This window comes from Mus caroli, unplaced genomic scaffold (assembly GCF_978045245.1).
Source record: "Mus caroli unplaced genomic scaffold, Mus_caroli_1 scaffold_9, whole genome shotgun sequence".
In the NCBI taxonomy this organism is placed as follows: Eukaryota; Metazoa; Chordata; class Mammalia; order Rodentia; family Muridae; genus Mus; species Mus caroli.
The window spans coordinates 17,204,410-17,221,488 of NW_028227264.1; the positions used below are offsets into that span (position 1 = coordinate 17,204,410).

The 17,079-nt window shown below is 47.2% G+C and overlaps 1 protein-coding gene across 1 annotated transcript in view; it reads left to right on the forward strand.

Moving 5' to 3' along the window:
- Map3k5 (mitogen-activated protein kinase kinase kinase 5) overlaps nt 1-17,079 on the forward strand; it is a 208,895-nt gene that overhangs the window by 51,769 nt on the left and 140,047 nt on the right. The window contains exon 2 of the mRNA XM_021174435.3: nt 7,586-7,725. Within this exon, the coding sequence (XP_021030094.1) occupies nt 7,586-7,725 (140 nt within the window). The remainder of the gene's footprint in view (nt 1-7,585; nt 7,726-17,079) is intronic.

The window sequence follows — 17,079 nt, forward strand, 5'->3', positions numbered from 1 at the left end:
AGGCTTGGCAGATACAGTCTGTGCCTCAGGTGCCCTGAAGTACTATTGATTACAGCCAGAGGCCATTCTGAAGGTGAAGCAAGTTCATATTTGCATCTTGTGTTTGACACGTAATGAGTGCTAAACATGTGAGTGACACAACATGATAAACACCTCTCCTGTATGTGTTTGCTGTCACTGTTCTTATAGGTCAAGTAAACCTGTTTCACAACTTTCAAATAAATAATCTGTTAGATTTGTTTAAGTCATACTAACTAAAAGGACTTTAGGCCAAGAGTGTGTGTATGCCAGTTGATTTATAGGGCATTTAGGGGGGATATTTTTATGTGAGCATCTCACGTAACAAATACCTACTGGTAACAGACAGAACCTTACATAAACAAAAATCCCAACTCCTGGATACAGGCTAACAACTAGACCAGCAGCAGCAGTGGAATGACAAAGGATCACGGGAGGCTGACTATTAGGGGCGCTCCAGAGGGAGACTCAAGGAACATGAAGCAGTTGCATTTAGTCAAAGGGTGCTCTTAGGAGAAACCAGGTATCTCAAAAACAATCCTTTCTTAAACTTTTTACTTATTCTTTGTAAATATTGTATCACACACCCCAAGCCCACTCATTTCCCTCTCCTTTTATATTCACCCTTTCAGCCCTCCCAAGAAATAAACCTCTGTAGAAGTTGCAGCATGTCACAATACATACACCCTTTTGTCCACACATCTTCACTTGCGAATGTTCATTGGTGTGAATCATGGTCTGGTTTGAGACCTCTGGTTCTGTGCTACTGTTCGCACTGGATCCTCACCTGGACTCTGTTTCAACAACACATTCTTATCTTAAACACTGAGAAAGTCTAGCAAGACAAAAGATCAGGGCTCCCTATGTAGACTTAGGTTAAAGAGATAAGCTGATTGTACAACCACTCTGGAAATCAGTCTGGCGGTTCCTCAGAAAATTGGACATAATACTACAAGAAGATCCAGCAATTCTTCTCTTGGGCATATACCCAGAAGATGTTCCAACTGGTAATAAGGACACATGCTCCACTATGTTCATAGCAGCCTTATTTATAATGCCAGAAGCTGGAAAGAACCCAGATGTCCCTCAACAGAAGAATGGATACAGAAAATATGGTACATTTACACAATAGAGTACTACTCAGCTATTAAAAACAATGAATTTATGAAATTCTTGGGCAAATGGATGTATCTGGAGGATATCATCCTGAGTGAGGTAACCCAATCACAACAGAAGTCACTTGATATGCACTCACTGATAAGTGGATGTTAGCCCAGAAACTTAGAATGCCCAAGATACAATTTGCAAAACACAAAATCAAGAAGAAGGAAGACCAACGTGTGGATACTTCATTCCTCCTTAGAATAGGAACAAAATACCCATGGAAGGAGTTACAGAGACAAAGTTTGGAGCTAAGACAAAAGGATGAACCATCCAGAGACTACCCCACCCAGGGATCCATCCCATAATCAGCCACTAAACGCAGACACTATTGCACATGCCAGCAAGATTTTGCTGAAAGGACCCTGATATAGCTGTCTCGTGTGAGGCTATGCCAGTGCCTGGCAAACACAGAAGTGGATGCTCACAGTCATTTATTGGGTGGAACACAGGGTCCCCATTGAAGGAGCTAGAGAAAGTACTCAAGGAGCTGAAGGGGTCTGCAACCCTATTGGTGGAACAACAATATGAACTAACCAGTACCCCCAGAGCTCGTGTCTCTAGCTGTATATGTAGTAGAGGATGGCCTAGTCGGTCATCATTGGGAAGAGAGGCCCCTTGGTCTTACAAAATTTATATTGCCCCAGTACAGGGGAATACCAGGGGCAAGAAGTGGGAGTGGGTGGGTAGGGGATCAGGGCAGGAGGCAGGCGGGGGGGATAGGGGACTTTCGGGATAGCATTTGAAATGTAAATGAAGAAAAATATCTAATAAAAATTTTTTAAAAAAGAGATAAGCTGGTTAATGTTACTAGGAAATGGTCAGGCAGGCCTATGTTTATGGTGATGTTTGATGATCTAGTCTGGGGATCAGACCTAAACTGATTTTTTAAAATACATTCCAAGGTGAGTTAAATGGCAGAAGTCTCATTGTCGGTCCTCTTTGAGATGCAATGTTTATCCTGACAGTATCTGCTGCAGGCAGCAAGAATTCCCTGTTTGTAATGAAACCCATTCTCGGTACATTACTGCGTGCCTTCTTTCTGGGGGTATCCAGAGGACGAAGGGCCCTTCCATCTTCTAAAGGTGAAAGAAACCTCATTCCATTCCAGAGTTCAACCTGTCTGGTTGGTTGGACATGTTGCATGAACCATAAAGGGTACAGACTGAAACTGGCTTCGAGTTAGTTGTGAGGGAAAGAGGGCTGGCTCATTGACCTGCAGAAAGCCCTGGTACTCACTGGTCCCTTGGATCAGGATGTCTGGCAAGACAAGGCAAACTGCAGATAGCAAGTGCCTCCAGAGCCAAGTGTTCTGCCCCCTGCAGCTGTGAGGAGCAGAGCTTAACAAGTGACAGGGAGCAAGGGGAGGGGCAGGAGGCGGTCCTTAGGTATGTGCAGATTCACCTTGATGAGCTGTGGCTGTCACAGTGCCACATGCAGAGGATGAGGGAGGCTCCCAGAGGAAAAGAGTTTCCTTAACCCGTGGACTATATCCAGCAGTGTTCCTTTCTCCAGTACCTTCAGACGCTGTTGAACAGTGTTCTTGGAGAGGGACCTTCAGGGAAGTAAGGCTTTCCTTAAGAGAGTGAGAACTTTGGTTGGTGGTTTAGTCCTTGGGAGTTCTGGATGGTCTGGTTGGTTGGTGGTGATGGTCTTCCTATGGGGATTGCAAAGTCCTTCAGTTCCTTCAGTCCTTTCTCCAACTCCTCCATTGGGGTCCCCATGCTCAGTCCGATGGTTGGCCTCATGCATCTACATTGGTCAGGCTCTGGCAGAGCCTCTGAGGAGCTTTATATCAGGCTCCAGTCAGCCAGCACTTCTTGGCATCAGTGATGGAGTCTGGGTTTGGTGGCTCTACACATAGAGGGACCCATGGCTCCAGCAGCATATGTGGCAGAGGATGGATGACTTTATCTGGCATCAATGGGAGGGGAGGCCGTGGTCCTGTGATTTCCCAGTGTAAGGGAATGCTAGGGCAGTGAGGTGGGAGTGGGTGGGTGGGGGTGGGGGAGCATAGAAACAGGGAGGGGGTGGGTTAGGGGGTTTGCAGAGGAGAAACTGGGAAGGAAGATAACATTAGAGATGTAAATAAATAAAATAACCAATAAAAAATAAAAATTAAAATTAAGAAAAAAGAGAGTGAGAACTTACCTCGTAGGATTATAGGTGACAGCAGTCTACTCTCACAGCTCCAAGGACTTTGGTTCTTACTGAAGAGATGTCCTAGCCAGAGCTCGGCAGTCGCTGCTGCTCAACTGACAGCTATAAGCACCAGAGGGTAGAGAGGTCAAGGGGGGTGAAGAGAGAGTTCTCCATGAGGCCAACAAAACACGTGCCGGGAAGGAGAAGCTCAAGGCATGATGGTTAAGGTATTTACCCCGCCAGAATTGATACAGAGTTTTAATAAAGCCAGTATGGAGCTAGTGAGATGGCTCAGTGACTAGAGCATGTGCCACACAAGTCTAAAGACCTGAGTTTCGATTCCCCAGAACCACTGTCCTGCCAGACATGCCGGGGGGAGGGGTGGAAGTGAGGGGGATGGTGTATAAATCTATCATCCCAGTGTTCCCACAGTGAGATGGCAGGAGAGCCTGGAGAATCCCTGGTAGCTCACATATCAGCCTGCTGGGTATATGCATTGCTTAACAAGGGACTCTCTCTCTCTCTTTCTTAAGCAAGGTAGAAGAAGGTGAGGACAAGAACCCAGCTTTGTCCTCTGTCTTCTACGTGTGCAGTGACACATGCCGGCCAGCACTCATACACTTGAGCGTGTGTGTGCGCGCACACACACACACACAGATTCTTTAAAAAACAACATAGTAGGAGAGGTAGGTGAATTCTGAGAGGGGGGAAGGGAGGGGGGAGAGGAGAGGAGGGGAGGGAGAGGGAGAGAGGGAGAGAGGGAGAGAGGGAGAGAGGGAGAGAGGAGACGCGCTCCCTCCTGCAAGGAAACAGAGGAGATTTAGCAGTTGGAACTTACTTGGTTACTGTTCTACTGCTGAAATACCCTGACTGAGGTGGTTTAATAAGAATGGTCCCTTGGGAGCCATTGAATGCCTAGTCACCGGGGAATGGAACTATTTGAAAGAATTGGAAAAATTAGGAGATTGTTGTCTTGTTGGAGAAATACGTTACGGGTGGTGGGCTTTGAGGATTTAAAAGCCCATTCCAGGCGCAGTCTCTCTCAGTCAGTGCCTGCCTGCCTCTCTCTCTCTCTCTCCTACTCCCTCTTACCCTCCCCCTTCCTGTCAATCTCCCTCTCCATCTCCCTCCCCAGGTCAGGATGTAAAGCTCTAACATATTGCTCTAACGACCTGCCTCCATGCTCCCTGCCACAATCCATAATGATATAGACTAAGCCTCTGAGACTGTATGCAAGCCCCCATGAAAGGCTTCCCTTCTAAGAGTTGCCTTGGACTTGGTAACAGAGCAGTAACTAAGACAACGGTCAAGGCAACTTGTAGGAGGAAACCTTTAATAGGAGGCTGGCTTAGTTTCAGAGAGTTAGTCTATGTCTGCCGTGGTGGGGAGTGTGGTAGCAGGTGTGAAATTGGAGCAGTACCTGAAAGCTTATATACTGATCCACGAGCAGCAAGCAGAGATAAAAATAGGGTCTGGCTTGATGCCCCTCCTCCAGTAAAGCCACACCTCCTAATCCTTCCCAAGTAGTTCCACTAACTGTGGGACCAAACATTCAAACATGACCTCATGGCAGCCATTCTGAATCAAACCACCACAGGTGGTCTTACCTCATGACCCATTACCGTGAGGTCAGGATTTAAAGATAAGAGCTATGGGGGTTACTATTTCATTTCAGTGCTTGTCTTTCCTGAGACTGGCCATTTGGAGCGGGAGTCATAGGAGTTAGGCTCTGGTGTTTGCATAAGGTGCTGGAAGTCCCTGATCAGTCTTCAGGCAGTTAGGGCTGTGTTATTGGAGACTGGGGCAGTCTGCTGTCACTTGTGACCTGTTTGCCTCCAAAGTTACTTTGGAGGAAAGTTTGGCATTTTTTTTTTTACTTAGTTAACACATAGTTACCATATGACCCAAATATTGGGGTGTTTGTCCAAGACAAATAGAAGCACATCTGTAGAGAGTCTTATAAGAATAGCAGCTTTGTTCAATGTTTTCCCACCTGGAGACAGTCCAGATGTCTTTTAACCAGTGAACAGACATCTAGGGATGAATCTCAGATGCATCTTGCTAGGTGAAAGGAGCCAAATCCAAAATGGTATGAGTTGTATGATTCATTTTAATTATGTTCTGGCAAAGGCAACATTATGGGGACAGTGATTGGATGGCAATCACCAGGAGATGTCATTAGCTTGGAGCACTAACTGCAAAAGGATAAACTGAGAGAAGATGCTGGAAGGAGGGGAATAATATTCTGTATCATTCACAATACAAAACAAGTCACCCATCTGGATATAAAATAGGGTGAAGCTAAGCTACTTTTGAGTTGCTGTTTTGTATTACTGGATTTTAAAATTAGACCAATAAGAACTTGTTACTGTCTTGGTTAGTTTCCCCAGATGGATCTCTTCATTCCTTGGTGTTGGAATCTAATGAATAGACCCCATTTTACTTACATCATCTATCTTTAATACCTAGTTCTTCTCTTCATCTGAAAACCTACCGCAGAGTTTTCATTTGATTTTAGCACCACATTCCAGAGTCTTTGTCTGGAAGCCTTCCTCTTCTATTATGCTAACTTTCTTTTTTCTTCTGCAAATCTCCTAATTCCTCATTATCCAGTATTCTGTCTGTCTTCCCTTAGCCCCACTGTAGGCTCCAGTCTGTGACTGTGGAGTGCAGGTACCTAGTGGAGGCAGAAGTCTTGTCTGGGCAGGAGGAAGATAGCTAGCTGCATGATGGAATCTGATAATCTATTTGTTTCTTGGGTTGATTTTCATGTAGGCACCCCCGAAGAAAAGGCATGGTTTATGGTTCTTGCTGTCAGTGTTAGCTTCGAGGGCGGGGGGCTTTGGAAGCAGCTTTTTCAAGAGTAAGTCTGTCTTTTGCCTCTGTTGCGTCTGACTTACTATTTCAACTCAGCAGTAAGTCAGAATCTACATGTTTGAAGTTCTATCCCCAGCACCGCAGAAAAGAGAAAGAGAACTTCGTTTTATTTCCTGTGTTACCTTCAGTCATGGTGAATCTCTGATTTACGAACGGTGGTCATAAGAGAGAGAGTAAGACGTGATAGGGAGTGTGAAAAGCAGAAGGCTTTATCATGATTGACATTGTGGTGTGTACATTGCCAGCTACTTTTTTATTTATATATCTATAGAATGCCTGTGCTATCTTTTAATGCATCAAACTTGGAACTTCCCCCATTTCTAAGCAGTTTTTTTGGCTCACGGTTTTTGGTGGCTACCTGATGTGTTGAAATTGTCAATGTTTGTGTGTAATGGACAGCTCTGTTGTTCTGTAAGGACCTATCTAGCCACTTTCAAATTAAATTTCTATTGACACTTAAAACATTAGGTTTCGTTATGGCAGTTTTCAAATGAAGCTTGGTTTTAGTGATTATCATTGCTACTTCTCCGCCTGCAGGACTCCCAGGTCGGTCCCCTGCTCCTTCCCTTGCTAGGAACCCCATAACTGCCTTTACTGTTTTATGTCACATATGACCTTCTGCCCTTCTGCTCCCTTCTGCAGCCTCCTACCTCAGACTTAGTTTCATTGCTGCATCCCTCCTCCTCTCTCCCTCCCCCTCCCTCTTCTCCTCCCCCTCTTCCCCTCCTCACTCCCCATGCACATGTTTGAGACATGGAGTTAGTTTCTCTTACACATCTTTATTTGTATGTGTGAATGAGTTGGAGAGTAATTTCAGTTTCATTCCTGTGACATATTTTCCAATTCTGGCATGGGGTTTTTTGTTACTCGATAAGAGGTGTCATAGAGTTTTGGAATATTTGCATCTGTGATTTATATTCTTCTTCTTCGTCATATTCTATACCTTATTTTTTCCCTTGATCATAATTGCCACAAGCTGACCATATGTTAATTAATAATTAATTTTAAAGATAGTTATAGAGTAATGAACTTATATTTTTAAAAAACCTATGTTTGTGACTGCAATTATCTATGGATCTTTAGTACTTTTTTTTTTTAACCTTGTAAACTTATTGTACCTTATTGTAACTTGACATTGAACAGGGCCTCAGCTGCCACTTCTAACCATCACAGGCTTTCTGTGATTTGCAATACATGTTTGATTTTTTTTCTTTAATAAAAGTGCAGGTTTGTTGAATTTTTAAAAACCCACTTCCAGTCAAGCTGCATTTAAAGTTTGGTGGTAAACAGAGAGGGAAAATCCCTTTCATTTCCTCATTTGAACACTGAGTTCTTACTGGGCATGGTATAGGTGTTATCCTTTGGTGACTCACTTTTCTGCTCGCAGACATTGCTGTGGTGGAGATGAGCGACGCCTTCCGGCAGCCTTCCTTGTTTTACCATCTTGGAGTGAGAGAAAGCTTCAGTATGGCCAACAACATCATCCTCTACTGTGATACTAATTCCGATTCACTCCAGTCCCTGAAGGTAATCCGCCCCCCCCCCCCCCCCCGCCCCTTCACACAGCATTTAACTTCAACACTGTCAGTGAGGGGCACAGTACTGTCATCCAAAACATTTGAAGTAGCTTACATTTATGAAAAGTTAATTCTGTCGATAGGATAATTAGGCAGGGAAGACTACTCACCTTGTGAGGCCTATCTAATTGAATATAAAAATGTGAATTGTTTGGTTTCAGGCCCAGGGATAAGGGACTAGGGTGCATATTTTACCTATCAAAGAAAACCTGGCCTCCAGGTTCCCCCAGCATCCCTCAGTTCCTGCCTAGCATACCTACCCCCAACCCTGAACTTTCTAGCCCAGGGGCTGGGTTGCCCTTCCTCCAGAGGCTTCTCCTTCTATAATCCAGACCTCTCCCTACCTCTTTCTTCTCCCCCTCTCCTCTCCTCTCCTCTCCTCTCTCTCTCTCTCTCTCTCTCTCTCTCTCTCTCTCTCTCTGTCTCTGTCTCTGTCTCTGTCTCTGTCTCTGTCTCTGTCTCCCTGCACCCTTTCTATCTTTGCCCCCCCCCCCTTGGCCTCCTTCCTAGGGCCGTGGATTCTTCCTCAGAGCAGCTTCCTGGAAACCTCCCTTTAACATACTCTAATCTGGCTTGAACGGGCTCATTTCACTGGCAGAGAAATAACCTACTATACCCCAGTAGGAAAACTTCGTGTTAGTTTCTGAGTTCCAGGTCAAGTCTCAGTCCATAAGATTGTTACTCAGAAGTCCTCAGCAGTAATGGTCGCACGTGCTGGAATCTCAGCGAACAGCATCTTTAGGCAGGACGATTGTGAGTTCTAGGTCAGCCTGGGCTACATAAAAAGAGATCCTGTCTCAGAACTCCAAAATCAAAACAAGCATCCTACAGTAACAGAACTCACAACAGGCTGAAGCCTTCAGTCCAAACCTCTGAGAAAGAAAGCCCACATGCGATATGCTAGGCCTAGCTGGCCACCGGGGCGTCTCAGAGTATAATTCCAGCTGCAGGTATGCCTCCTTTTTGAGAATGCTTTCAGTAGAGGTTCTCACTGCAGATCCCCAGAAAACTGGGCATAATTTCAGCCAAGATGGTAGAAGGCAAAAGAAACTATTTTTTTTTTCTGTCAAATCCAAACTACTATATCATTTCCTCCATTAATAGGGTATGTAAAAGTCAGTGTGGTGTCTGAGATCACCCCTTTCCTCCATGAAACCGGCTTTGAGCTTCATGAGGACTTTTCAAAATCATCTCCGTCTTCCAGTTTCCAAATCAAAGTCAGCCTTGGGGTAGGGCCTTAGAAGCCAGAACATGGCTTAACAACTCTGTCAAGGCCTCCAGCCAAAAATCCATGCAAAAATCTTAATACCATCTTACCTTTATCTGAGCACTACAGCATAAGTCACGTGGCCTGGATGGCCTGCAGCTTCATTAAGCAAACACATTTAAGTTCCTGCCAGACGACCATTGTTCTGCACGTGAGAGCCATAGCCCAGCTCAGCCCTAGGACATCCACTCCTAATCGACCTAGCTCTGCTCCCCACCCCCTCATCCCCAGCCCTTTGGGAAACCTCTCTCAGTTTTCTTTCAGGTTGGCTTTGTCTTCCTGCACACTAATCTATACCTGTGCTTCTCTAGTTCTGCTCCGTCCGCCCTTGGTGAAAGAGTCAGGTAGCTTCATTCATTCTTGGTCTTCATTTGTTTTGGGCTCAAACTCCTTTTGTGTTTAAATTGAGCTCTTTGGTCGATTGGAATTGATTTTTTTTTTTTTTTTGAAGTGTGATAGATTATGAGCTGAATTTCATTTTTCTACCTGTGGACGTCTGCTTTCTGCAGCACCATTTGTTAAGCTGTAGGCTTTTCTTCAGTGTGTTTTTGACATCGTTGACAAGTATCAGAAGGCTGTGATTACTGTGGAGGACCGAGGATGCCCTCAGGGAATTCGAGAGAGAGAGAGAGAGAGAGAGAGAGAGAGAGAGAGAGAGAGAGAGAGAGAGAGAGAGAGAGAGAGAGAGAGAGAGAGAGAGAGCTTTCATTGGCCTATAGCTCTCCAGCAGGCTCCAGGAATTAGCCTATGTCCATTTTATTTCTAAGTGCTGAGATGGTACACCATCTTACCTGGCTTTTTTGTTTGTTTGTTTTTTATAGGTTCTGGGGCATGAACTATAGTCATCATAACCCAGATTTTCTTTTTCTTTTTCTTTTTCTTTTTCTTTTTCTTTTTCTTTTTCTTTTTCTTTTTCTTTTTCTTTTTCTTTTTCTTTTTTCTTTGAGACAGGGTTTCTCTATACAGCCCTGGCTGCCCTGGAACTCACTCTGTAGACCAGGCTGGCCTCGAACTCAGAAATCCACTGCTTCTGCCTCCCAAGTGCTGGGATTAAAGGTGTGCGCCACCACTGCTCAGCTACAACCCGGATTTCTTATTCAGACTGTTTCTAGTCAGGTCGTTCAGTTGCAAAGGGTGGAAGTAATACAGAGCAATTTCTGTAGCCTTAGTTTTCTGAGCTCTGTGCTACAGAGAAAAGCTGTCCTTGTGCAGGGGCCACTGGCAGCTTAACTTTGTTTCTAGTTTGCAGTAAGTGTGACTTCGCTCTTCTGGCTGCCTTCCGACAGAAAGGAGAGCTGCAGGGGACAAAAGCAGCCATTTAAACAGTGTATCAGGGAAGAGGAACACAAACCACAGGAAGCTGGTCCCCCCTCCCTGGCTCTCTCCCTGGCTCTGCTTAGACATGGACCCGCCTTGGACACCAAGGAGAGTGCAGCTGAACCTGCTTCGGTTGCATTTGCTCCTGGGTTAGAAGTGGCGATGCCAATGCAGCAGCGAATTCTCAAAAACAGATCATAGGAGAAAGACTTTTAAAGATGAAGGCTCCTCAAAGCCCAATTTAAAAAAAACTGTAAAAATTCTTTAAGATCAATGGCTGAGTTATTTAAAAGGATAAATAGAATCTAATCATGCCCTGAATTTGTGTAAAATTTATAATTATTTATATTTGTATTGTATAGTGCTTTCATACGGTATACCTGATTACTGTTTCCACCCCCTCCCCAGTCCTTCTGTCTCCTCCCTGCCTCCCCACTCACCCACCTCCACCCCCTCACCCCCTTTCCTTCTCACTGTAGAAAACAGGCAAACAAAGCAAACAGAAACACATCATACACATAGAACAAGCATGCAAAAAACAAGCCCATAAAAGCACAAAATCAGAATCCACAATGTTCAAGCAAAAGTCCAAAGAGAAAAAAAAAAAAGTCCAAAAACACCTCTATGAGACACAAAGTGTACACAGATAGCATTGAGTCCATTTTGTGCTGACTATCTACTGCTGAGCACAGGGCCTGCCCTTCAGTGGGGTCATTATACCCAGGAGAAACAAGCTATGTTTAAAAAAGAAAAGTTTTTGCTTTGAGAAAGGGAAGTTGACTTTCTCTGGGATGGAAACAACATTTTCACAATTTTCTTTAAATAGCATGTGAACTTCAAGTATCTATTAGTACTTAGGGACAAGACTCTTCTGCTGAGAGTTCTGACTTATTTCCTGCATTTAAAATGGTCAGGGATCACTCAGTGTGTGGAGGAGACGTCTGGACCCCACAGGCTTACCGGCTGTGGAGCAGATGCACGCCTCAAAAAGAAGTCCCTTCTCATCTCCAACAGCATGATAACTGAGTCTCCCAAAACAGAGAAGGAAGCAGACAACAGATTGTAGGAAGAGGCATACATATTTAATAATGTGCAAGCACCCAGGATCACACAGAATGTAAAATCAAAGAAGGGCCCAGAGTTAAAACATAAATATTTTCTTCATGGGAGAAGGGAGTAGGGGCATGTTTAGTTTTAGAGGAGGAGTGGATGGGTTTTTTTCTGTGTGTGTGTGTGTGTGTGTGTGAGAGAGAGAGAGAGAGAGAGAGAGAGAGAGAGAGAGAGAGCAATATGCTTGGGTGTATATGCATATCTTTACATTGTGCACATGTATATGGATGCTTGCACATAGGTACAGTGTACATATAGAAGCCCAGGGTTGATGTATACGTTTTTTCATTGAGGTAGGATATCTCAGTGAAACCCAAAGCTTGTTAGCGACATTGGTCTTGCTACTTAGAGACAGCAATCACAGGTGGGCTGTGCTCACCTGGCACACATGTAGGTTTCTGGGGATCTGACCTGAGGTCCTCAAACTTAGACGTCAAGCCCTTTAACCTCCGAGCCTCTCCTCTGCCTGGAGTGGTTATCAGCGTTTTGGTTTTCTGTGCAGGGCATGATGTTGCACAAGTACTCTGTCACTGAGCTGCATCCAGGGCCTTGAATGACACAGACTTTTAGGGGTGATAAATAGGCCTAAGAACAGACATTCACCTGGGCTCCAAATGTGCCATGTGGTTTCAGTTCTAGACTTTCTTACTGCTCATTGATCTTCTAGAGGAGCTGGCTTTTAGATAGATAAGGGCATTGGGGGTGGGGTGGGGAGAGGTGGAGGTGGGAGTGCACTCCAGAGAGGGAAAGGGAGAGAGAGACAGACACAGGGACAGAAACAGAGACATAGAGAGACAGAGACAGACACAGAATTGCAAGCATGTTGGTTCTGAGACTACCTTTTAGTTCAGAGTGCCCGACATGGCACTGTTACTCTGGGATATTGTTTTCTGAGTCCCAACAACCATTTCTTTCATTACCAGCAATTCTATGAAGATAAAACCCGTAGCCCCTGTGCTTCTTGTCTTTCTTCTCCTCCTTCCCTTCATCTGAGGACACCTCCTACCCACATTGGATCTGCTTGTACAACAGAGTAGAATGAAGAAATAAACAAACACTGCTGAGCAGCATAAGATGGTTAGATGCTAAAGGCTCTCATAGATGTCTGGGGTGTGGACCAGTTACCAAGAGCTGCCTCTGCAGCCCTGCACCAAAACCAAAACCAAAACCAAAACTGAAACCCAGAAACCCACTTGTAATCCAGGCAGCGCTGTGGTAACCAGGAGGGTGACCAGGACATTCTCCCGGCAGCAGTGAGATACATTGGCACAACTTCTAAAAGAGCAGTTTGGCGATGACTAATAACATCCTAAGACGGGACAGTTTTGACCCTGGATACGTATCGTAAAAAACATGGCTCACACAAGTAAGGAAATACCATCAAGGAGTTTTATGTAATGTAGTTTATAACTCCCCTTCTCTGCAAAGGAAAGAGTAAATACCTACTAGGGGAATAACTAAATACCTTGTGGTAGTTATTTAATAGACTACTATAGAGCTCTTAAGGCGGGTCAACTAGAATGCTACAGATGTACATCGGTATATTTTATGGTCATATGTGAAATCATAGTATATGTTTAAGGCATCGTAGCAGCTATCTAAAATATAATGTGCATGACTATGCATCAAATGTTTGCATTAGGGATGGGTAGAAGTGTGCTTGGGAATTCAGAATAATTACCTGTTAGGAGTGTAGGAGAGGGATTGAGGTGAGGGGTAAGAAGTTACATCTCTGATGTAATGTAAGTTTAGGGAGTACACAGGGGAGGCACATGCTCATATTTTAGACACTTTATATTGAAATACTTGATAATTAACAGTTCTGAAGGAAATGATTGTCTATGCCTATGTACGCCAGGATAACTGAATACAGTTTGGGCATTTGAACTCCCAAATATTGTTAGTTTCTTTTCCCTCCTGTTCCGGCTGTGACTGGAGGTCTCAGATGCATCTTTTTCTCTTTCCGAGCGAGCATCTGCTTTTCTCCCATTTGTTCCACGGCAGAGGAAATGCTTCTCCAGAGATGAGCAAGCTCATGGCTGATGGTGATGCGGCTCGTGCCAAATGCAACCATTGTCCGTGGCAGTCTGTCTGTGTTTACCACATACTCTGGCTGGACATGGTGCGTGTGTATCGACTGACCCCACATGCCCTCTCTATTATCTTCTGGTCGCCATTTGATCAGCATCTCTCTAGAAGTGACACTAGAAATCTCATGTGCACAAACCCAAATTTGTAACAACGCATTAAGTCATCTCTTAAAAATAAGCTGCTTTTAAACAGCAGAGCAGTTCCTTAGGACATTAAAAATAGATTCCCAGCAGGATCCAGCAATCTTCCTTCTGGCTGGGTACACAAAAGGATTAAGAGCAAGACATGAAAGAAATATTTGTATGCCTGTGTTTCTAGGAAACAAGATAACTGAAAAGGGGGAGTGGCAAAGATGTATTTTGATGGCGAGTGGGTGAGCATTCTGTATGACTGATGGAACCTTAGTCAGCCATAAAGGCGATTCTGCCACATGCTGCAGTGTGGTTAATCCTTGGTTAATTGCCGTCATTGCCCTTTCAAGCCGTTCTGTGCCACCCTTGGCCTGTGATCTTGTTCTGCAGGGACAGAGGAACTTAATTACCTTTAAACCTTGTCTAGGAAGTTGGATATTAAATCTGGTTTTCAGATGCACATTTTTATATAACTGAAATAAATAGACATGATTTAGAGTAATTATATCCATATTTTACATTTTGATATTTATGCTAGTTTGAAGTAAATTAGAACATCAGAGTGATTTTTATTACAAGTATTTTAAAATGTTAACTGAATTCTTACCTGTGCTGTGTAAAGCCACTCAGATTCCAAAATGCTTTTAAATTTATAAAACCACACTTCTCCCTCCCCTCCTCTGCAGTTCTGCAGTGCACACTTCTCCCTCCCCTCCTCTGCAGTCCTGCAGTGCACACTTCTCCCTCCCCTCCTCTGCAGTCCTGCAGTGCACACTTTTCCCTCCCCTCCTCTGCAGTCCTGCAGTGCACACTTCTCCCTCCCCTCCTCTGCAGTCCTGCAGTGCACACTTCTCCCTCACCCCTCTGCAGTCCTGCAGTGCACACTTCTCCCTCCCACCTCTGCAGTCCTGCAGTGCACACTTCTCCCTCCCCCCTCTGCAGTCCTGCAGTGCACACTTCTCCCTCCCCCCCTCTGCAGTCCTGCAGTGCACACTTCTCCCTCCCCTCCTCTGCAGTCCTGCAGTGCACACTTCTCCCTCCCCCCTCTGCAGTCCTGCAGTGCACACTTCTCCCTCCCCCCTCTGCAGTCCTGCAGTGCACACTTCTCCCTCCCCCCTCTGCAGTCCTGCAGTGCACACTTCTCCCTCCCCCCCTCTGCAGTCCTGCAGTGCACACTTCTCCCTCCCCTCCTCTGCAGTCCTGCAGTGCACACTTCTCCCTCCCCCCCCTCTGCAGTCCTGCAGTGCACACTTCTCCCTCCCCCCTCTGCAGTCCTGCAGTGCACACTTCTCCCTCCCCCCTCTGCAGTCCTGCAGTGCACACTTCTCCCTCCCCCCTCTGCAGTCCTGCAGTGCACACTTCTCCCTCCCCCCCTCTGCAGTCCTGCAGTGCACACTTCTCCCTCCCCTCCTCTGCAGTCCTGCAGTGCACACTTCTCCCTCCCCCCTCTGCAGTCCTGCAGTGCACACTTCTCCCTCCCCCCTCTGCAGTCCTGCAGTGCACACTTCTCCCTCCCCCCTCTGCAGTCCTGCAGTGCACACTTCTCCCTCCCCCCCTCTGCAGTCCTGCAGTGCACACTTCTCCCTCCCCTCCTCTGCAGTCCTGCAGTGCACACTTCTCCCTCCCCCCTCTGCAGTCCTGCAGTGCACACTTCTCCCTCCCCTCCTCTGCAGTCCTGCAGTGCACACTTCTCCCTCCCCCCTCTGCAGTCCTGCAGTGCACACTTCTCCCTCCCCTCCTCTGCAGTCCTGCAGTGCACACTTCTCCCTCCCCCCTCTGCAGTCCTGCAGTGCACACTTCTCCCTCCCCTCTTCTGCAGTCCTGCAGTGCACACTTCTCCCTCCCCCCTCTGCAGTCCTGCAGTGCACACTTCTCCCTCCCCTCCTCTGCAGTCCTGCAGTGCACACTTCTCCCTCCCCCCCTCTGCAGTCCTGCAGTGCACACTTCTCCCTCCCCTCCTCTGCAGTCCTGCAGTGCACACTTCTCCCTCCCCCCCTCTGCAGTCCTGCAGTGCACACTTCTCCCTCCCCCCTCTGCAGTCCTGCAGTGCACACTTCTCCCTCCCCTCCTCTGCAGTCCTGCAGTGCACACTTCTCCCTCCCCCCTCTGCAGTCCTGCAGTGCACACTTCTCCCTCCCCTCTTCTGCAGTCCTGCAGTGCACACTTCTCCCTCCCCCCTCTGCAGTCCTGCAGTGCACACTTCTCCCTCCCCTCCTCTGCAGTCCTGCAGTGCACACTTCTCCCTCCCCCCTCTGCAGTCCTGCAGTGCACACTTCTCCCTCCCCTCCTCTGCAGTCCTGCAGTGCACACTTCTCCCTCCCCCCTCTGCAGTCCTGCAGTGCACACTTCTCCCTCCCCTCCTCTGCAGTCCTGCAGTGCACACTTCTCCCTCCCCTCCTCTGCAGTCCTGCAGTGCACACTTCTCCCTCCCCCCTCTGCAGTCCTGCAGTGCACACTTCTCCCTCCCCTCCTCTGCAGTCCTGCAGTGCACACTTCTCCCTCCCCTCCTCTGCAGTCCTGCAGTGCACACTTCTCCCTCCCCCCTCTGCAGTCCTGCAGTGCACACTTCTCCCTCCCCCCTCTGCAGTCCTGCAGTGCACACTTCTCCCTCCCCTCTTCTGCAGTCCTGCAGTGCACACTTCTCCCTCCCCTCCTCTGCAGTCCTGCAGTGCACACTTCTCCCTCCCCTCCTCTGCAGTCCTGCAGTGCACACTTCTCCCTCCCCTCCTCTGCAGTCCTGCAGTGCACACTTCTCCCTCCCCCCTCTGCAGTCCTGCAGTGCACACTTCTCCCTCCCCTCCTCTGCAGTCCTGCAGTGCACACTTTTCCCTCCCCTCCTCTACAGTCCTGCAGTGCACACTTCTCCCTCCCCTCCTCTGCAGTCCTGCAGTGCACACTTCTCCCTCCCCCCTCTGCAGTCCTGCAGTGCACACTTCTCCCTCCCACCTCTGCAGTCCTGCAGTGCACACTTCTCCCTCCCCCCTCTGCAGTCCTGCAGTGCACACTTCTCCCTCCCCCCTCTGCAGTCCTGCAGTGCACACTTCTCCCTCCCCTCCTCTGCAGTCCTGCAGTGCACACTTCTCCCTCCCCCCTCTGCAGTCCTGCAGTGCACACTTCTCCCTCCCCCCTCTGCAGTCCTGCAGTGCACACTTCTCCCTCCCCCCTCTGCAGTCCTGCAGTGCACACTTCTCCCTCCCCCCCTCTGCAGTCCTGCAGTGCACACTTCTCCCTCCCCCCTCTGCAGTCCTGCAGTGCACACTTCTCCCTCCCCCCTCTGCAGTCCTGCAGTGCACACTTCTCCCTCCCCCCTCTGCAGTCCTGCAGTGCACACTTCTCCCTCCCCCCCTCTGCAGTCCTGCAGTGCACACTTCTCCCTCCCCTCCTCTGC